The 22,321-nt window shown below is 46.0% G+C and overlaps 1 protein-coding gene across 4 annotated transcripts in view; it reads right to left on the bottom strand.

Moving 5' to 3' along the window:
• The window catches only part of STAT3 (signal transducer and activator of transcription 3), a 61,410-nt gene that overhangs the window by 16,340 nt on the left and 22,749 nt on the right, over positions 1 to 22,321 (bottom strand). For all 4 annotated transcript variants that reach the window (XM_058676214.1, XM_058676216.1, XM_058676215.1 and 1 more), the window contains exons 2-8: positions 11,319 to 11,469; positions 9,251 to 9,395; positions 8,580 to 8,678; positions 2,569 to 2,664; positions 2,329 to 2,410; positions 2,052 to 2,146; positions 1,726 to 1,877 (exon numbers count right to left, since the gene is read on the bottom strand). In XM_058676214.1, coding sequence (XP_058532197.1) covers positions 1,726 to 1,877; positions 2,052 to 2,146; positions 2,329 to 2,410; positions 2,569 to 2,664; positions 8,580 to 8,678; positions 9,251 to 9,395; positions 11,319 to 11,446 — 797 coding nt within the window. In that variant the 5' untranslated portion in view covers positions 11,447 to 11,469. The remainder of the gene's footprint in view (positions 1 to 1,725; positions 1,878 to 2,051; positions 2,147 to 2,328; positions 2,411 to 2,568; positions 2,665 to 8,579; positions 8,679 to 9,250; positions 9,396 to 11,318; positions 11,470 to 22,321) is intronic.

Below are 22,321 nucleotides of genomic sequence, written 5' to 3'. Positions count from 1 at the left end.
ATCTCCCTGAAACGTCACCTTTCAAAGAGGAGGCTGAGCAAAGAAGTATTAAGGCTCATACCACTAAGAGGCGCTAATATCACAGCAAAATGATGAGCATTATAGCCCGGATATAGAGATAACGACATGTGGCAGTTAGCACACCCTTTCCTCATCTTGACCTGCCGTTGTACAAAGTGGCAGTGATGGAAAAAGCGGGAGATTAGGCAGTCTAAGAACACACAAGCCCCCTACATCACTGGACCCCCAAGAGAAGCAGTCAACCTGCGTGAGCATTTCCACACAAACTCTCTGTAGGTTGAAGGACGTGGCGCGATGATTCAAGCATCAACAACAAGTATATGGAAAAAGTGAGCAGGTGGGGGAACAAAGCGGCTGAAGTCTATCACCAAGGGTGGGCATGCTCAGGTTTCTCTTTGATGATCCACCACCAGCTTCATAAAGACCAGAAGATTCCAGAGAGAGAAGGATGTAGGAGAGGGACAGCTACAATAACTTCCTCTTTATGTTACTTAGCTGGCTAATTAATTGGCTTTCATTTTATTTGAAAGGCAGAAAGAGATCTTCCACACTCTGGCTCACTTCTAGGATGTCTGCAACAGCCAGGCCTGGACCAGGCAGGAGCCCTAAGCCTGGAACTCCATCTGGGGGACAGGGACCCAACTCATTGAGCCATCAGCTGCTACCTCCAAGATGCACATTAGCAGGTTGGAAGATGGGAAGCAGGGTAGGTGGTACTGGAATGCCAAGCATTCCCAGGGAGGATGCAGGTGTCCCAAGCTGCCACTTCACCATTGTGTGGCACACCAAGCCTTGATGCCCTGGTGTCGCTTCCTTTGTCCCACTGCTACAACTCAAGCTTCCCAACTCCCTGAACAGGAAGCATTTAAACAGCTTTCAGTAAAATAACAAAACTTGCGAGGGCAGAGTGGCACTCAGTACTCTCACCCATAGACTTATCTCAAATTTCCAGTTTCATGTTCACTGTATCAGTTCCCTCTTGGGTTGAGATTCTCTTAGCTTAAGCTTGTACACAATGTTTAGAAGCCAAGGTTACAGAATAACATCTAAACAATGAACCTGCTGACTGAACACTGCATGGAGTCCTATCTTTACGTCTATAGCCATGATGGATGGCTAGATGGATGGTCACTAAAATCTTAACTAACTATTGATACCTCTGAATGATAAGCTGTTAAAAGATTTTTCATCTCCTTACTAACGGTCTATATTTGAACTATATTTGAACTATTTCCCTTATAAAGACTATGTGTTGTTTTAGATGACTAAAATGACCAGGCCTTTAGCCTAGCAGTGGGGATGTCCAGGGCCCACACACGTCTCAGCTCAGGTTTCCAGTTCCAGTTTCCTGCCTCTGCAGAGCCTGGGAAGCAGGGAGGAAGGCTCAACTAACTGGGAGACCCAGACTGAATTCCTCTTGGCTCCTGCTCCAGCCCACTTCAGTCTCAACTGATGCCCGGCATTTGGGGAATAAACAAACAGCAGACAGCAGTTCTCTTTCTCTCTCTCTGCCTCACAAATAAATAAACAAAATATGTATTTTTTAATTTGTCCAAATACAGTAAAAGTTTTCATTACTGGACTAAACTGGAGTATGTGAAGGTCTCCAGCTTAGAGACACAATACCAATTCTGTGGCCCACAATTTTGGCCATTGTTTAATGCAGCCTTCTAGGAGAGGGGAAGCTTCTCTTCGCCCTCTTACCAGTTTTCGAGACGATCAAGGCAGATGTTGGGAGGACCCCCAATGCACGCGATCTGCTGCCTCCTCTTCCAGTCAGCCAGCTCTTCGTCTGTGAGGGTTTTCTGCACGTACTCCATGGCAGACAAAAGTCCCGCCAGCTCACTCACAATGTTCTAGGGGCGTGGGGACCAAAACAAAGTCAGAGGACATTCCCTCCTTCAGCACTGACCACTGGCTTTGGTCAGTTCCAGAGAAGGAACGTCTTAGCCAGCTGTCAAGTCCTGCCTTGAGCTGCCTGAACACCACGTGTGCACCAGGCAGCCGGGGAGGCTGTCCGGGGCACTTACCCTCCGCATCTGATCCAGCGCCGTAAGCATCTGCTCCAGCTGTTGCATCTTCTGCCTGGTCACAGACTGGTTGTTACCATTCAGGTCCTGCATGTCTGTGGAAGAGACACTCCTTGATCGTGGCCTAAGAGAATGTAGATCTCTCAGCCACAAGGTCCCCTAAGCACCACAGCCAGCCCTCACGATACATTATGAACACAGATTCAGGACAAATTCTACAACTCGATGCACAAACTCACTCTCTATCGGAGACTTTCATGTTTTTTAAGTCACTTGCCTCCTTGACTCTTGAGGGTTTTGTAGTTGAAATCAAAGTCGTCCTGGAGATTCTCTACCACTTTCATTTTCTGTTCTAGATCCTGTTTCAAATAAACACACCCCCAAAAGAGATTTCCTTAGGGAGAAGGAAAAGAGTTTCTGAGTGGAACCAAAACAAAACTCAAACCTCAAAAAAGGTGCACAGAGATGACCTGCACGCACTAACCCCAGGAAAAGGCTCCCTTCCCAGTGGCTTCACCTGTACTCTCTTTCGCACATCCTGCAGGTGCTGTTCCAGCATCTGCTGCTTCTCCGTCACCACAGCAGCAGTGGGGTGGCTGGCCTGGCCTCCTTGCTGCCAAAGAGAAGTTAAGGTGCGTTTGAATGCATGACCCCTGGAACCAAGTATACCCCTGTCCATCATGCCCTTCTTGCTGGTGGCTCCAGGCACCACTGGCACTGTGAGCGAGCAGGAGGGAACTGGACTCAGTGGTGTTGTCAGCCTTGGGTGAAGTGAGCCTCTTGGTCTGTTCTGCGTGACTGGTTATCTTATTCAAAGACTCATGTATTTGAAAGGCAGAACAACAGAGACAGAAGGCAAGACAGAGAGATCTTTCAGCCACTGGGTCTCGCTCCATGGAGTCACACAGCCAGGGCCGGGCCAGGCCAAATCCAGCAGCTGAAAACTTTACCTGGGTTTCTCACATAGGTGACAAGGGTCCTAGTACCTGAGCTGTCTTCCCCAAACCTTCTCAGGTGCATTGGCAGGAAACTGGATTATAAGCAGAGCAACTGACCCAAAGCTGCACTCTGATACTGGGATGGCAACAATGTAGGCGGTGGCTTAACATGCTGATGCCAAATGCCAGCCCCTGCGTGGCTAACATTTCACCCACAGGCCAGAGTATGAGCCTACTCAATGAACTGAACTAGGAGAGCTGACACACGGAAAGCTTATAGGTAGGAATGTTCAAGATTCACAATTATAAAGAATTGTATTATTTTTTATATTTACTTGTTTATTTATTTATTTATTTATTTATTTATTTAAGAGACAATGAGACTGGTAGAAAGAAGAAACGGAGCTCCCATCTGCGGGTACAATTTCTGGCTGGAGCCAAAGCCAGGAGCTAAGAGAACAATCCAGATTTCCCACCCCCGGGGACAACTTACAACAGCAGACATTGATGTCTGTTTCAATGTGCTACTGGACACGTTTCTGTGGAACCATAAGAAATCATCCCAGGGCAGGTGTGTGACGTGGCAGGTAAGTCACTGCCTGGAACACCTACGTCTCCTATCAGAGTACCGGGTTCAAGTTCTGGCTACGCCAAACCAGCTTCCTGCTAATGCACACCCTTGAAGGCAGCAGATGATGGCTCCAGAGCTTGGGTCCCTGTCACCCACGTGGGAGTGTCAGAGGAAGCTCCTGGCTTCAGATCAGCCCAGCTCTGGCCATCACAACCATTTGTGACTGACTTTCAAGTAAAAATAAATAAATCTTTAAAAAAGAAAAAAAAAAAAGACCCAGTTTTCACAGTAGGAATCCTCAGGTGTCTGATCTCCTCCTCACATCCATCCTGACTCTGTATCTGTAGTTCCTCAAATTGCTCTCTAGGTCATGGCCCTGCTGTTGATTCTTCACTTCTAACCTCTCTCACTTGTCCTCTGTTCTCTAGGTTGCTATTGGATGTCTCCAAAAGAGAGCCAAATGGGCCCAGCATGGTAGCCTAGTGGCTAAAGTTCTAGCCTTGCATGTGGCAGAATCCCATATGGACACCACCACTTCCCTTCCAGCTCCCTGCTGTAGCCTGGGAAAGCAGTCGAGGATGGTCCAAGTTTTTGGAACCCTGTACCCGTGTGGGAGGCCTGACAGAAACTCCTGCCTTTAGATTGGCTCAGCACTGGCCATTGCAGCCTCTTAGGGAGTAAATCAGTGGCCAGAAGATTTTTCTTTCTCTCCTTCTCTCTGTAAATCTGACTTGGCAGTAAAAATAAATCTTAAAAAAAAAAAAAAAAAAGGAGCGAGCCTAGGATGCCGGCTTCAGAGGGGGGCCATCCTCTCCCTTTCTCAGGGTCCCCATTCAACCCACGGGGAAGAAACTCTGAGCTATCTAGAGAAGGTGAGCTCCTGCCCAGCTGAGTCTCCCCTGGGTGGGAGTGACCTATCTGATGGCTGAGGATGAGATGAAGAGTCTTTATGCACAGACATCTTCCAAGAACCAGGACTTCAGCTGGCACCTGCCTACCCTCATGCTGGCAGACCTAGGGCAGTCCTGGGGCAGGAGCCAGGCCTTTGTTCATTCTAGCAGCAGTTCTAGAGGCTTCTGTCTCCATGCTCAGAGTCTCTGTGGTTCTGAAGCACTGTGTGGAAAGGAGCTGCTGGCAGACACTCTGCTAGCGAACCCTGTGGCTGCCGGCTCAAGCCTTGCTTTCTAATTGAACCAAGATGCTCTCCAACGAATAGTGCAGCTGATATGCTAACCTATGTTCAACTTTCTGGTGGATTTCTAATGGGTGTTGTTCTGGAAGCAAGAACATAAATGTAACCAATCACTGCCCATGGAAACCAGCTTCAAACACCCCGTGAGACTCTGACTGGTCCCTCCCTGCTTAATGGTGCCAACATCTGGGCCCAGCACCCAGATGCTTTGCACAGGTTCCTGAGGCATCCCCAGCTGCCTGCTCTGTTTCCCACCCCACGGGCACCTCCCCTGAGCCACGCTGCCCACTCAGCCTGACCTGTGCTTCAATCCAAGTCCACCTGAAGTCACTCGCCATCAAACGCAGCTGAAACGTTTATCTCCTATGAAGTCTCACCCGACTTCCTCAGACAAAATGACTCATCCTCCTCCGTATTCATCTGGCTATGAGTGTCTGTGACTCCCTCGTTCCAGCCAGCCTGAGAGCCCTGGGCAGAAGGGGTACATCTGCCCTGCCCTCCCCTAACCTTTCCCCATGCTGGATATTCTGGACACTGAAGACTATGCCAGATGGTGGAACACTGACAACAGTGAGGACTGAGTCAGGGCCACAAGTACCCCACATGAGCTCCATGTCAGGGGTGGCAATTTCTGCACCTGGGAGGTAGACAGCTTAAGCTCTCTGAGTCACACAGATGCCACTGCAAACATCTAGTCACGATACTGCAGCAGGAAAGCAGCCATGGGCAATGCATGAATGAATGGGCATGGGTTCCAAAATACCTCATTTAAATTTGGACTATGGTCATTGTGCTTTCAGTGACCCTGGATTAGAGGAATAAAAATAGCCTCGATGTGCATGGGTCATGATGTAGAGCCGGTCCATGTATGCTCCACTGCCCATCCAGCTCCCTCCTAATGGCCTAGGGAAAATAGTGGAAGATGGCCCAAGCGTTTGGATCCCTTTCAATCCCATGGGAGACCCAGAAGAAGCTCCTGCCTTCAACCTGCCTCAGTGCTGTCTTTTGCAGTCAACTGGGGAGTGAATCAACAGATGGAAGATCCGTCTCTCTCCTTCTCTGTGACTATGATGTTTGAAATAAATAAATAAATACACCTTTTAAAAAATACATCTATGACATTTTTTGCTCGCCCACCTCCCTTGGTACAGTTAATGCCTCTATTCAAATTGATTTCAACCATTCTTTTTTTTTAATTTGTAAAAAAGATTAAAATAAAGAAATAAAATTAAAAATTAAAAAACAAATTTATCTTTTATTTGAAAGGAAGGTTTACAGGGAGAGAGAAAAGAGACAGATCTTCCATCCACTGGATCACACCCCAAATGGTTCAAATGACCAGGGCTGGCCCAGTTCAAAGCAAGGAACCTGGAACTGGGACTCCATCTGCGCCTTCTATGGGGATGTAGGCATCTAAAAACCAGGCTGTCCTCCGCTGCTTTCTCAGATGCATGAGCAGGCAGCCAGATCTGAAATGAGATATCTGGGATCTGAACCGACAGTCCTATTAGACACTAGCAATGTAAGCGCCAGCTTACTCTACCATGCCCTGACTCTGGCCCCCACAACCAAGCATTCTTATCTTGTGCAACAAGATGGCAACATAAAGGTTCTCCATGACAGATAACCCTAATGACAAGGTAGGCGTTTGGCCCAGTGGTTAAGTTGTTTCTTATGATGGCTATATTTCATATTGGAGTGCATGGATTCAAGTCCTGATACTACATCCACTTCCATTTCGTGCTATTCCCTGGGAGACAGGAGGTGATGGCTCAAGTACATGGGTCCCTCCACCCACAAGGGAGACCTGGATGGTGTCTCAGCCTCCTGGCTTCAGCATGTCCCAGCCCCAGCAACTGCAGACACTTGGAGCAATAAAAATGTGGATGGAAAATCTTTATCTGTTTTTCAAATAGAATTAAAATTCAATTGAAAATGTATTGTTTTAAAAAAAAAACACTAGGGAGTCTTGCATCAACAAGGGCATCTCTGCCAACTTCCTGTCTTCAGAATATAGAATGGTGAGGGGTATCACTATTATCTGCGCCCTGACCCACATCTGCACTTATCATCTTTGTTTAAAATTTCTTGCCCCATTTCTCATAGCAGTGATGAGGGAGTTGATAATGGTGACAGCAGTGCAACAACGACTAGTGATTTCATATGCACGCGTCAGGCTCTATCCTACGCATTCTACATGGCACACTGATTTGATGATACGAAGTTGGCACTACCATCATTCCCAGCAGAAAAACAGAGAGACAGAAGGAAAACAAAACAAAAACAAAAAAAGCAGTTCTCTTATGGCTACACAGCCAGTGGAAATGACCCTAGTGGCAAAAGGCTCTTCCAAGGTCCAGCTGCCAGGCCTGAGGGATCATAAACACCTCCTCCCATTAGCTGGTCATCACCCACTCGGCCTTAGGCTACTGACCAAATTGCTTGGGCCCTTGCCAGCCATACGGGAAACCAGCATGGAATTACCGGCTCTTGCCTTCTTTCTGAGCCAGACCCAGTTGTTGCAACCATTTGGAGGATGAATCAGTATACATAAAATTTCCCTCTGTCTTTGAAGCTCTGCCTTCTCATAAATAAATCTTCTGTTTTTTTTTTTTAACTGGAATTAATTACTGGATTGTGTAACCCAATAAAAATTAGTTTTTCTTATTTAACTTATTAATTTAATGAATTATATTAGTAGAATTCACAAAGTTGAACCATCCCTGCATTCCTAGAATATAATACATGATTTGTGGGGCCAGTGCTGTGGTATAGTGGGTAAAGCCACCATCTGCAGGACCATCCTCCCAAATGGGCGCTGGTTCAAATTCTAGCAGTTTCATTTGCAATCTAGCTCCCTGCTAATGTGCTTACAAAAGCAATAGCAGATGACCCAAGTCCTTAGACCCCTGTACATATGTGGGAAACCCAGAAGAAACTCTTTAAACTTTTAAACTCTGCCTTTAGACTAGCCCAGCTCTGACCACTGTGGCCATTTGGAGAGTGAACCAACGGATAGAAGATTTGTCTCTTGCTTCCTCTCCTACCCCTCTCTAACTCTGCTTTTCAAATAAATAAATCTTAAGAAAGATAAAGTATGTTTTGTAGACCTCTCAGGATGCAAAAATATTCACCGTTTTTCATTATTTTGTGATTTTGAGGCCTTGACATGACCATAATTCTCGCCTCATAAAATGCACTGCAATCAGCTTTTGTCTTTCTATACACTTGGAAAGAATCTGAACGACACTGGAAAAACAGATATCATGAAAGTCTTTCCAAACAGAATTTTTTAAAAAGATTTCTTTGTTTTTGAAAGATGGATTTACAGAGAGAGAAGAAGAGACAGAGGAAGAGAGTGAAATCTTTCATCTGCTGATTCACTCCCCAAATGGTGGCAATGGCCAGAGCTGGGCCAGTCGAAAGCCAGAAGCCAGAAGCTTCTCCTGGTCTCCCACTAGCAGGGACTCCAGGTCATCGGCTATCTTTCACTGCTTTCCAAGATCCATCAGCAGGGGAGCAGATTCAGAATACAGCAGCCTGGACTCACACCGGCACCCGGACGGGATGTTTGCACCACAGGTGGAGGTTTCACCTACCACATTACAGTGCTAGCCCCCAAACAGAACTTCTAAAATCAGTGTGTCTATTGGCTGTTTTGATGGGATTAGGTTTGTGTATCTGAACATTTTCCAATGGATTTTTATGGTTATTGGTCTATTCCTTCCTTTCTCAGATACTTAGGAAAATGTGTGCTTTGTCACATGACTTAGCTGTGTGACTTTCCACTTCCTCCTAGCAGTGCTGTGGGCCTTCTCGGGGCTTACCTGGGCGGCAGTGGCTGCTGTCTGGAGGAGTCGGGACTCTTCCCACAGGCACCGGGCCACAATGCGGGCAATCTCCATTGGTTTCTCAAGGTACCTGCTCTATAGGCAGACAGAAGAAAGTGAAGGGCAGCAGCTGACCAGAGAAGTTCCTCACCAACTGAGGAACCAGTTACAATTCCGATGCGAAACAAAACAGCCACAGCCTGAGAGCCTGGCTGACATCAGTGGGGATGAGAGGGAGAAGAGAGAAGCAGGCAGGCAGTTAGGGTAGGCTGGGTGCTGTCTGAGAGCAGGTGCACTGCTCCAAGTCTCAGAACAGAGGGCTCCGTCAAGGAATCCAAGCCTGGGCACATTCTCCACATTCAACAGCAGCAGTCAACAGTCCTAAGGGGGGAACCCAGTGGTGCTAACAGGTGTGATGGGATTAACCCAACAGCCAACTGCTGCAAGAGAAGGGACTGATGAAATGTGCTAGGGACAAGAAAAAAAAACAAAAAACAAACAAACAAACAAACAAAAGAAATGTACTGGGGTGACAGGGTTGTAGAGAGACTTGATTGAGAACAGCTGATTATCGCTCCTCTGACTGAGAGGGTGAAATAGGTTCTCAGTACTTAGCCAGAGATAAAAAACCCTCCCCTCAAAGACGACAGGCCCAGGGCCCCTCCTACCTGGAGAAATTGCTTGATTCTGCGCAGATTGTGCTGATAGAGGACATTGGACTCTTGCAGGAAGCGGCTATATTGCTGGTCAATCTCACCCAGGAGATTGTGAAACACCAAGGTGGCATGGGACTCTTTGCTGGCCGCGTAGGCCCTAGCAGACAGAACAGTGAGGAATGATTGAAAGTTCAATGTGCATGCGTGTACACACACACACACACACACACACACACACACACACACACACCAGCATCCCGGAGGAAGAGCGGGAAATGTTGGGCCCAGCACTTAGACACCTGCATTTCCCATAGTAATGTCTCAGTTCGGATCCTGCCTCTGGCTCCTGACTCCGGCTTCCTAACACAGACCTCCTGAGGCAGCAGGTAACTGCTCAATGAATGGAGTTCCTGTCACCATCCTGGGCGTTCCAGGATGAGTTCTCAGCTCCTGGTTTTGGTCAGGTCCAGGCAGTTTGTTACAGGCATTTGGGGAATGAACCAGAAGATGGGAGCTGTTTCTCTCTCTGCATCAACCTTACTCCTGCTCTCTCAAAAATAAACTTTAAAAAGTTTAAAAGTTTTAAAGTTTTTAAAGATGTATTTATTTTTACTTCGAAGGCAGAGTTACTGAGAGAAGGGAAGACAGAGAGAGATGTTCCACCTGCTGCTTCACCACCCCAATGGCTACAAGGTCCAGAGCTGGGCTGTTCTGAAGCCAGGAACCAAGAACCTCTCCCAAGGTCTCCCAAGTGGGTGCAGGGTTCCAAGGCTTTGGGTCATCCTCTACTGCTTTCCCAGACAGATTAGCACGGAGCTGGATTGGAAGTGAAACAACTGAGATCTAAACTGGTGCCATAAATGGTTAACAGCACCACAGCACCAGCTCCCACCCATATGTCCTTCCAACAAAGAAAACCTTAAAAAGACCAGGGGCCGGCATCGCGGCGTAGTGTGGCACAGTAAGTAAAACTGCTGCCTGGGCATTAGCATCCCATATGGGCACTGGTTCATGTCCCACTGGACTGCTCCACTTCCAACCCAACTTCCTGTCAGTGCACCCTGAAAAACAGCAGAGGAGAGCCTAAATGCTTAGGACCCGGAACCCACATGGGTGACCCAGAAGAAGCTCCTAGCTCCCAGCTTTGATCTGGGCCAGCTCTGTAGTTGTGGCCATTTGGGGAATCAATCAGTGTAGAAGACATGTGTATGTGTGTGTGTGTGTGTGTGTGTGTGTGTGTGTGTTTACCTCTAATTCTGCTTTTGAAATAAATTTAAAGGGCCCGGCGGCGTGGCCTAGCGGCTAAAGTCCTCGCCTTGAAAGCCCCGGGATCCCATATGGGCGCCGGTTCTAATCCCGGCAGCTCCACTTCCCATCCAGCTCCCTGCTTGTGGCCTGGGAAAGCAGTTGAGGACGGCCCAATGCATTGGGACACTGCACCCGCGTGGGAGACATGGAAGAGGTTCCTGGTTCCCGGCTTCGGATCGGCGCTCACCGGCCCGTTGCGGCTCACTTGGGGAGTGAATCATCGGACGGAAGATCTTCCTCTCTGTCTCTCCTCCTCTGTGTATATCTGGCTGTAATAAAATGAATAAAATCTTTAAAAAAAAAAAAAAAAAAAAAAAGAAATAAATTTAAAAAGAAAAAGAGTTAACGTACCTCTTTTTTTTAAGATTTATTTATTTTTATATGAAAGGCAGATATACATAGAGAAGTGACAGAGAAAAAGATCTTCCATCTGATGATTTACTCCCCAAGTGACTGCAATGGCCAGTACTGCACTGAACCAAAGCCAGGAGCCTCTTTTGGGTCTCCCATGTGGGCTGGATAGGAAGCGGGGCCATCAGGATTAGAACCAGCGCCAATATGGTATCCCAGCGAATTCAAGGTGGGAACTTTAGCCACTAGGCACCACAACGGGCCCTAAAGGTACCTCTTTACCTGCTGGTCTCTAGTTCCCATTACCTATGCCCGTAAGTTTTTCATGAAATAGTAAGCAAAGCATGAGGTCAAAACAGATCAGGTGTCTTGATTCAAACCCAAACCTACCAGTCTGGGGAGTTTCTTGTGAAGCACTCACCAATCTTGACTCTCGATCCAAGGGGCCAGAAACTGCCGAAGCTCCATGGGGAAGCTGTCACTGTACAGTTGGTGGAGCTGCTCCAGGTACCGCGTATCGAGCTGCTGCAGCTGGTTCCATTGGGCCATCCTGCAGGAGTCAGGGACACCGCCTGCCAACCAAAGTATTCATGTGGTCACAATGGGCCCAAGTGGGAATAGACAATCTAGAAATAACCCACTGATCAGCACAGGGGCCAGAGATGTGATTAGGGAAGGAGATACTTTGGGAAGACTCCTGTACACTTTTTCCAGTTTAGAACAACAGGCACATTCACAATCTTTCCTTCCAGGATACCACCATTTGTCTTAACCTGGGATGACAAGCAGGCATAATGCCAAGCACCAGACTTCACTGTCTGTCAAAGGTTTATGAGGTTGGGCTCGGCAGTGTGGCCTAGTGGCTAAGGTCCTCGCCTTGATCCCATATGGCCGCTGGTTCTAATCCCAGCAGCTCTACTTCCTCTCTGTCTCTCCTCCTCTCAGTATATCTGACTTTGTAATAAAAATAAAATAAATCTTTAAAAAAAAAAAAAAAAGGTTCATGAGGTTGAAAAGTTACTTAAATTCTAGATCTTGGGCCCGGCGGCATAGCCTAGCAGCTAGTCCTCATCTTGAATGCACTGGGATCCCATATGGGCGCCTGTTCTAATCTCGGCAGCCCCACTTTTACCTCCTCTATGAAGTAGAAGTCATAATATCCATCTCACAAGACCACTGAGAACTGTTTAATTTGTTTATTTATTTTGAAAGAATTACAAAGAAGGAGAGAAAGCAGAGATCTTTCATCCACTGGTTTACTCCCCCAAATGGTTGCAATAGCTGGAGCTAGACCAAGTTGAAGCCAGGAGTCAAGAGCTTCATCTGTGTCTCCCAAGTGGGTGGTCAGGGCCCAGTCACGTGGGCCATCTTTTGCTGCTTTCCCACGAGCATTATTAAGGAACTGGATTGGAAGTACAGCAAGCAGGACTCAAACAGGCATCCATACGGGATGCCAGTGCTGCAGGCAGCCAGCCACAATGCTGGCTCCAAGCACTGCACACTCAGTGTGTAGCACACAACAGATGTTCAACAAGCGTCAGTTCTAGGGCTGGTGCCAGGGCTCAACAGGCTAATCCTCTACCTTCAAGTGCCAGCATCTCTTGTGGGCACCAGTTTGTGCCCTGGCTGCTCTGCTTCTGATCCAGCTCCCTGCTTATAGCCTGGGATAGCAGTGGAGGACGGCACAATCCTTGGGACATGGCATCCATGCAGGAGATCTGGATCCTGGCTTCGGATCAGTTATTGCGGTCATCTGAGGATTGCACCAGCAGATGGAAGATTTCTCTCTCTGTGTCTCCTCACTGTACATCTGCTTTTCCAATAATAATAATAAAAAATCTTTGAAAAAAAAGTCAGTTCTTAAATGAAAAGCCACAAAACAACTGTGTAATGAAGACTGTCATATCCAGATGTGAGGAAACAACGCAGAATGCATCTCCACTTCCAGATCAAAGATAGACTCCCAATGAAACTGTGAAATATATTTTGACAATATGATGCTAGAATCAAGATGGAAGAATAGGGTAAGGACACATTTGAACGGATGGAGAAACATTTAATCAGGAGGAAGCAGACAGGACATATTTCAGGTTGTAGGAAAGGACAGAACAACAGCAGAGGGGTACCTGGAGACTGACAGACACAGGAAAGCAGCGGACACAACGGTGTGGTGTTGCAGTGACTGATATTCCAACGGCATTCAGCTAACAGGTGATCTGAACTCCACCAGCAACCAGGTGGGAAGGGATTTTCACTGGGAGCTTGGGAGGTGAACCCAGACAAACAACTGTCCGTCCTGCTGGTTTGATTTGACCAGGAGCAGAGACACAGCAGCAGATCCGAGACGGGCAGTGCAAGAACAGGGTGGATTTCACAGCTCAGTCAGCCCCCTAGAGCCAAATTGGGTGCCATTTTGCGTAAGGAGGCAAAAGCAAGGGAAAGGACTGAGCATATGCTGAGCTGGGAGTGAGCCCATTTCTGATGCAGTGAACTGCAGCAACGTGGCATTCTACAGGTTCCACCCAAGACAGGTCTGGGTAGCCCTCAGATCTGACGGCCAGCAGATCAAGAACTCTAGTAGGGGCAAGTCAAGTGCCATTTGTACACTGTGGCAAAAGCTTTAGGACTGCAGAGGACAACAGTGACCTGCGCATGTGCTGAGCTCACGAGAACTTACTGAGTTCAGTGGATTGCACTGGTCCCACAGGAAAATAATACCGACTGTGACATCATACCAGTCAAAATAGATCCGTGTGGCACCCAGACCTAACGTCCAACAGGTTCTGGCAAGATCAGCGCCACCAACACCCTAGCTATATAGGACACCTGGTGTCTCCCTAATCCTGGGACCTGCTCCAACCGGAAGTGGAAGAAAGGTTGTACAGACAACAGTACAGCCTCAGCACAGTATCACAGGAGGTGGAGAGTGGTGAGCCAGGAGTTGGGGCTACGGAGTTCTTTGTGGAAATTTAACATAAGAACCCAGACCTGGAACTTGCTGGAGAGAGTGGCACAATTGGCTGCAAGCAAAGAGTTGTGTACCAACTGCAATAAGTAAAATCGCATTGTAGACCTGTGGGTGACACAGCTTAGAAACCCGCTCCAAGGAGAAAACTCTGTTAACCGTAAGTGCAATGACCAACAGCAAAAGAAGAGATAAAGGCACAATGAATATTACTGAAGACTCCCCTGCAAAGGAGCAAAACCCTATACCAACCTCAGAGTTAACTGAAGAAGACATTGAGAAAATGGGGGACACAGAATTCAGAAAACTCATTTTAAAGTTTCTGATCAACAATAAGAAGCACATACAAGAGTTCAAAGAATTTAAGGAATATTTTACACAAGCAATAGCAGCAATAAAGCAAATCAAGGCTGATACATCAGAAATTAAGAACACAGTAGAGCAAATTAAAAGTACAGTGCAGAATCTCCAAAATAGAATGAAGCAAGCAGAAGAAAGAATCTCAGAATTGGAAGATATATCCTGTCGTCGGGGGAAGAGACAAAAAGCTGAAAGCAGAGCTGGTTCAGGCCAAAAAAAGTATTCAAGAGTTGAAAGACACTATTAAGAGGCCTAATATAAGAGTTATGGCAGTCCCAGAAGGGGCAGAAAGAGAAACTGGTTTTACAAATATATTTAATGAAATAATAAAGGAAAATTTCCCTAATCTAGAGAAAGAATTGGGAAACAAGATCCAGGAGGGGCACAGAACTCCCAACAGGCCTGATCAAAAGCGATCTTCACCAAGACACATGATGATCAAGCTCTCTTCAATCGAACGTAAGGAAAAGATCCTTAAATGTGCACGTGAAAAAAATCAATTGACATATAAAGGAATGCCAATTAAACTCACAGGAGATCTCTCACAGGAAACTCTACAGGCAAGAAGAGAATGGAGTGACATATTCCAGATTCTAAAAGAAAAAAATTGTCAGCCTAGGATAACATATCCAGCAAAGCTTTCTTTTGTCTTTGAAAATGGAATAAAATTCTTTCATAGTAAAGAAAAGTTAAAAGAATTTGCCTCTTCCAAACCCGCCATACAATTGATACTTCAAGATGTTCTCTTGACAGAGAATAGGAATAGCACCAAACAAAGCCAAAGGCAAATGGGAACAACATCCCAGTAAAACGACAACAGAAGACTAAACCAATGAACAACCCATTCCTAAAATGACAGGACCAAAGTACCACCCACACATATTAACCCTGAATGTAAATGGCTTAAGCTCAATCAAACGTCATAGATTAGTAGACTGGATTAAAAAACAAAACCCATCTATTCATTGTCTAGAAGAGATACATTTCACCAACAAAAATCAGTGGAAACTATATTGCATGGGTTTTGATGTATTCTGTTAGTTTCATATCTTCAAAACACTTTCTTCTGATTAAATTCTTCAAAGACTCACAGATCATACAGAAGCATCATTTTCTGCAAGAAGGCTCTTGATTTTCATTTCTTCAGCTACACGTTAGTCATTTGGTAGCATGTTATTTAACTTCATGATGGTGTTAATTTCTTTTTTCTTCCTGATGTTGATTTTGTTTTGTGGCTTTTTATTTAAGGGGATGTATAGTAGCTGTGTAATGGAGACTGTCATATCTAATAACATGTTATTTAACTTCATGGCATTGTAAATTTCTATTTTTCTTTCTATCGCTGATTTTGTATTATGATTTTTCATTTGAGGGGATGTACAGTAGCTGCGAAATGCAGACTAACATATCCAGATGTGAGGATACAATGTAGTATGCATTCCTACTTCCAGACAAAGATGGACTTACAATGAAGCTGTTTACTATATCTTTACAATAGGATGCTGGACTCTCTGCCATTGTTCAGGCCCGCAATGATGGACATATGACTGTGCATGAAGAACTATACTTTAGTAATGATATAGAGGAACTAGGTGGGGGGAGGGGGGAATTGGGTCAGGGATAAGGGAAATAACAGGAGCCTATGGAACTGTATCATAAAATGATAATAATAATTCTAAAAATAATAAAATGTAAAAAAAAAGATGATGCTAGACTCTTTGCCATTATCCATGCCCACAATGATGGACTTATGACTATTTATGAAGAACTATACCATTGTAATAATATAGGGGAAAACAGTGTGATGGGGGAGGGGGAGAGGAAAAGGGAATTCCCAGAGCCTATGGAACCATATCATAAAATAATATTAATAACAAAAATGGAGGAAAAATGCCAATTCTTTACTCTCCACCTACAGCCCTTCAGGTGAGTGGGGAGCTAGACACAGCAAACCTGTAGAGGGACCAACCTGAGCAATGTACGTGTTCAGCAAGGACAGAGAGTCAATCTAAGACTTTGGTTTAAAAGGGTGAGAAGCCACTTGGGAGTCCCCCACTGAAGGAAAAGTAAGTTTATCTTTCTTGATGACACAGAAGGGAAGCTAATTATCAGACATCCAAATTGCTCCTGAGTCTGTCTACCTAGGTGGGATGCCCAGATAACCCATCTCTAACTCTCTGCACAGTCTAGATCATCAGCAGCCACCTACCAGGTGCTCTCTGGAAGACCCCATAATAACGCTGAGACTGAGACATGTATGGGTGGGGTAATTCTGAGCTGCTTCTTTGGGGACAGTGAGAATATTCAAAGAAAGATCTGGGCCCAGCGTGGTAGCCTAGTGGTCAAAGTCCTTGACTTTGCACACACTGGGATCCCATACAGGTGTCGGCCCCACTTCCCAGCCACCTCCCTGCTTGTGGCCTGGGAAAGCAGTCGAGGATGGCCTAAAGCCTTTGGAACCCTGCACTCGCATGGGAGACCAGGAAGAGGCTCCTGGTTCCTGGCTCCTGGCTTTGGATTGGCTCAGCTCCAGCCATTGTGGGCACTTGGGGAGTGAATCATCAGATGGAAGATCTTCTCTGTCTCTCCTCCTCTCTGTATATCTGATTTTCCAATAAAAATAAATAAATGTTTAAACAAACAAAAAAACAAAAAGATCAAAATATCTGGAGTTACTGACTGCAGTTCTTGATTGACTCATCAGAGATGCGAAGAAGCACCTAATCACAGACTAGCCCTTTCTTTCATAAAAACAATCAGTAAGCAAGCTAGTGACCAAAGCAGCAGATTGTATGCTCCAGAAGCAGCAGGCTGGCCAGTGAACAGAGGTCTGGCTCACAGGGCTGCATGAGGTCCTCCCTCCTACCTGATAGGCTGCCGCTCTTCTGAGCAAAGAGAGCATGAACAGGCCCAGCACCCTGGCACATACTCAGGGAAGTACAGGGAGTACCTCCCCCATAGTCTTTGCAGAGGACAACTAATAAAGCAACAGTGCCCAGCAGGAAAAACACACAGGGGCCAACATGGTACAACAGGTTGTTTATGACACTGGCATGCTACATCACAGTGCCAGTCCTGGCTGCCCTGTTTCCATTCCAGTTCCTTGATAATATGCCTGGGAAAGCAGCAGAGAACGGCCCAGAGACTTGGCTCAATGTCACCCGTGTGATAGATCCAGACGAGATTTCAATTCTTCAGTACCCATGTTTTAAAAGATGTATTTATTTTTATTGGAAAAGCAGATTTACAGAGAGAGCTCTTCCATCCACTGGTTCATTTCCCAACTGGCTGCAATGGTTGGAGCTGAGCTGATCTGAAGCCAGTAGACTCCAGCCTCTTCTGGGTCTCCCATGCAAGCACAGGAGCCCAAGGACTTGAGCCACCTTCCACTGTTTCCTAAGCAATAAGCAGGGAGCTATACGGGAACTGGAGCACCAATGACATGAACCAGTTCCCATATATGGATGCCAGTGCTGTGAGGCAGACAATTAGCTAAATTGAACTATTGTGATAGCCCGGAGTACTCATAAGTTTAAAAACCAAAAATGTCATCACTTGAAGGTGCAACCATGGAAAAACTATTAAGATACTTTTCACTCATTTAGTGGGTTTTTAAAATTTTAGGCCCAGTGCAGTAGTCTAGTAGCTAAAACCCTCCCTTGCCTTGCAAGTGCCAGGATCCCATACAGGCGCTGGTTTGTATCCGGGCTGCTCCACTTCCCATCCAGCTCCCTGGTTGTGGCCTGGGAAAGCAGTCAAGGACGGCCCAAAGCCTTGGGACCCTACATCCACATGGGAGACCTGGAAGAAGCTCCTGGCTCCTGGCTTCAGATTGGCTTAGCCCCACCTATTGCTGCCACTTGGAGAGTGATCCAGCAGATAGAAGATCTGTCTCTCCTCCTCTCTGTAAATCTAACTTTCCAATAAAAATACATTTTTTAAAAAAACTAAAATTTAAAAACTTTAATAAATATAAAATTTTAGAATTCAACATGTACTTAGCATTTACAACATATATCTAAAATATTTATTAACTTATTCAAACAAATGAGAACATCAGTATGAGGCTTTTAAAAAAAAAAAAAAAAAAAAAAAAAGGACTACCAAAAGATCCAAGAGAATGAAATTTAAAGTTCACTTTTCTGTGGGATGGTTTTTGGTCAAACTGTGAGGATACTTGCATCCTCTTTGGGGGAACCTTTCAAATAAACTGCCACGTGAGTTCATTCTTTATGAGCTCAATCCAGGTCTCACTCCTTGGCGGCAGGAACCCAGCTATGTGAGCCATCACCTGCTGCCTCCCCGGGTCTGCACTAACAGGAAGTGGAATGAGGAGCTGGGAGCAGAGCCTGGACCCAGGCATCCACATGGGATGCAGACATCTCAACCACTAGGCCAAACATCACAAGCAAATATTTTTGAAATCTATGCATTGTATTTCACAGTATGCATTTTCTATGAACTTTCTGAAGACTAAATATTGAAGAACCAATATTCCACTGATTAACAAAATCTTCCACCAATGTTGGAGAGGAATAAAAAGGTTTCCTGGTTTTGTTCTTTTTGTTTCTTTTTGGTTGTTTGTTTGTTTGTTTTAGTAGCTGTTGTTTACGATTTCTTCCTTCTCAGGCAACTGCTCAAACATTTTCAGCAGCTTTTTTTTAACCTTTTGAATTATTTTTAATTACTCAAAAAGTTTCATGCTTTTATTTAGCTTTCTGACTGTGCTTGTGCCTTCAACACTTTCACAATGATTTTCTGCTCCTCAGTAAGGAAAGCCCGCTTGATCCTGTCACAGACACATTCAGCACACGTGGAGCCACCATCGGCCCTGTGGACATGTTTTTATTTTTTGTCTTAGACAACCTCAACAGCACTTTAGACCTACAGCACAAACCCCTCGCAGTTGGTCTGGGCACACGCCACATGCAGATTTCGGTGCCTTTCCAACCTTCTTGGTGTAAAGGTAGACAATTCTGTTTCTAGCATATATATATATATATATATGAAATTTTTTTAAGGGCAGTATGTGGCAAGCACACAAATACTCCTCTCCTTACAGGCTGCTTAGTTACAAAACACACTTAACAACAGCTGCCACAGGTAATCAGACCAAACATTCTTCCTAAGAAGTGTTATCTCTAAGCCATGTATAGCCAGATCATCTGGGAAAAGTCACTTCTGTAATTACTTCACTGGAAAAATTTTAAGAGAAGCCAGTTTATTTCACATCTCAATTCTGGTTTTTCAAATTACAAGTTAATATAAAGAACTAACTAAAATATTTCCGTCTCTAGGATAATTCTAAGCTATGACTTAATAATCATTTCCTTGAACCCTGAAATGCACAAAGTGATAGCACTTTGTGACCTGAGTGATCTGATTGCCAGGTACCATTAAGGGTGCATGGGAGAGAAGTGAAATCCCTTTGTGCCCTCGTGCCTGGTGTAGGGCATCACAGAGCTTCATTACCTCAAAGCATCTACTATGCCTAGGGGAGCAGTCGGTGGATACAGCATAAGATGGAAAGACAAATATGATCGTCTAAGTGAAAAGAAAACCAAAAATGAAACAGCCAGTCACCCAAAGACTTTCTGGACTTTTCAGAACAGGAATTTCTTAGCCCCTTGGGAAGAACCTACCAACGAGTCACCATTGTCTAAAAGGGAACTTATTACTGTAAAGACCACGAAAAAAGTTTGTTCAAAATAACAACTCTCACTTACATACTCCTGTGTAAAGAAACCATGTGATATGGCAAGAAACACAGGACCACCCCCAAAAGGAGCTCAGTGCATTTCTTCTCAAAACTTTGTGAATTTTTCCATTTTCTTTTTACTATTATTTACATGCTCAAGAAGGACACACACCATATAAGCCTCTAATTGCGGGGGAGGGTCAGGTATGGAAGAAGGTGGGTGGGACATGGCCACTGCACAGGCATCAGCAACTAAGGAGGCCCAGAGTTGAAGCATGCTCTCCAAGGTCAGAACACACATCCTGTGATTTTCCTTGTGACCAGAGTCTGAGCCCAGTAATCTAGTTGGGGAGTCCCCCAAGAAAGCTCATCTGGGGTGACCTCAGTCTTGACTCTTATCTGTGCCAGCCAGTGCAGGGTCAGGTGCAGTCTGTCACTTGCACCAGCCAATAAACATACCATTGGATGCAGCTGCCTGGTCCCAGCCTAGTCAGGATGATCCCCAATTACCCTACAAGGAATACTCCTAATCCCAGTTTTTGAGTGTGTCAGTCTCTGCTGGGGCCTAACCCAGCCCAGCCCTGTATCCATCTGGCCTCATGCACAACCATTGGTGCTATGGCTTAGCTCAGTCTGCCCCACCCCCAGACCCAGTCCTCACATATGCTGACATGCGCCACTGCCTTGTCCAGCCTGGCCCATCCCAAGCCCTGGTTCTTGTGCTCACCAGTGATAAGTACTGCCCTGTCGGGGAGTGTTCACAGTTCCCTTGCCAGGCGCATTCCCAGCTCCAGATCTTGTGCCTGCCAGGGGATATTGCGGTCTAGCCTGTCGTGATTCGCACCAGATCTGGCACTTGTCAGCTGGTGCTGCAGCCTAGACCTGCTGTCCTACACTGATCTTGGCTCTTGTGAATACTAGCGGGTACAGCAACCCAGTATAACGTGGCACACCTCCAACCCTCCTGTGAATTGGCAGGTGTTGCAGTCCAACCCAGGCTGGCCTGCACCCTGTCCTGGCTCTCACCCATGCCAGTGTGTGCTAAGGACTGATCCTGCCCAGCCTGTCCCCAGACCTGTCTCACATGTATGTCAACAGGTGCAGCAGACCAGCCCCAGGTCTAGCCTACTCCCAACCCTGGCTCTTGCACTCAAGAACTGTGCCTACCACCTGTTTGGGAGATCAGGTTAAAGTTTCTGTTTCCTAGATAATGCTAATTAGAGCAGCTCCAATAAAAACCTGTAATCGGGACCTGGTATGGTGGCCTAGCAGCTAAAGTCCTCTCTTTGAACACACCGGGATCGCATATGGGTGCCAGTTCTAATGCCAGCAGACCTGCTTCCCATCCAGCTCCCTGCCTGAGTCCTGGGAAAGCAGTTGAGAACAGTCCAAAGCCTTGGGATCCTGCAACCACAAGGGAGACCTGGAGAAGTACCTGGTTTCTGGCTTCGGATCGGCATAGCTCCAGCCATTGTGGTCACTTGGGGAGTGAACCACCAGACGGAAGATCTTCCTCTCTGTATATGTGCCTTTCCAATAAAAATAAATAAAACTTGAAAAAAAAAAAAAAAACCTTGTACTCAGTAGCCTGCATTGTGGCATAGCAGTCTAAGTTTTCAGTCCTGGCTGCTGTAGTTTCCATCTAGCTCCCTTCTTATGGCCTTGGAAAGCAGTAGAGGATGGACCAAACCTTTGAGATCCTGCACTCACATGGGAGACCTGGAGGAAGTTCCTGGCTCCTGGCTTTGAATCAGCTCAACTCTGGCTGTTACAGCTACTAGCAGTTAACCAGTTAATGAAACATCCTCTTTCCGTCTCTTCTTCTCTCTGTAATTCTGCCTTCCAAATAAAAACAAATCTAAATGATTTGAAAAAAGCAAGCCCTGTGATCGGAGCTGAGGTCAGGGCTCTGCTCTGGAAGTACACAGCATCACCTGAGCAGTCCTGAAAAGCGGGCTGCTGTCTGCTCACATCCACTGGGGTCAGGGGCCAGACAGGGGTAAGGAAGCAGGACACCGTGGAGACCGTACAGGGAGACTGGGGTATGAGGGGAACTGGGACAGAGCTGGTATAGAAGCTGTTCGAAGAACCCCGAACTTTCTTTCCAGGGCAGTGGAGAGCCTTTGAAAAGTTGTAAACCAAAGTTAAAGGTGTGGTTTACATTTCAGGAAGACCCCCCTCGGGCTGCGCAGCTGAACTTGAGATACTAAAGAGGTAGACTGGATTGAGCTTGGGGACAGCTTGAAGGGCAAAAGTGACTCAGAGGAAGGCAGGAGGAAAATAACCTGACAGGTTCCTGTTGTACTTGGGGTTTAAAGGTAGGCCCCCTGCTCACCCTGAGAAATACCACAGCATTCATTCTCACACTGAGAAAGCAATTAGCTCCGACGGCCTACAAGTT

The sequence above is a fragment of the Ochotona princeps genome, chromosome 17 (genome assembly GCF_030435755.1).
Source record: "Ochotona princeps isolate mOchPri1 chromosome 17, mOchPri1.hap1, whole genome shotgun sequence".
Lineage (NCBI taxonomy): Eukaryota > Metazoa > Chordata > Mammalia > Lagomorpha > Ochotonidae > Ochotona > Ochotona princeps.
This window is presented reverse-complemented; position numbering and strand designations above follow the sequence as displayed.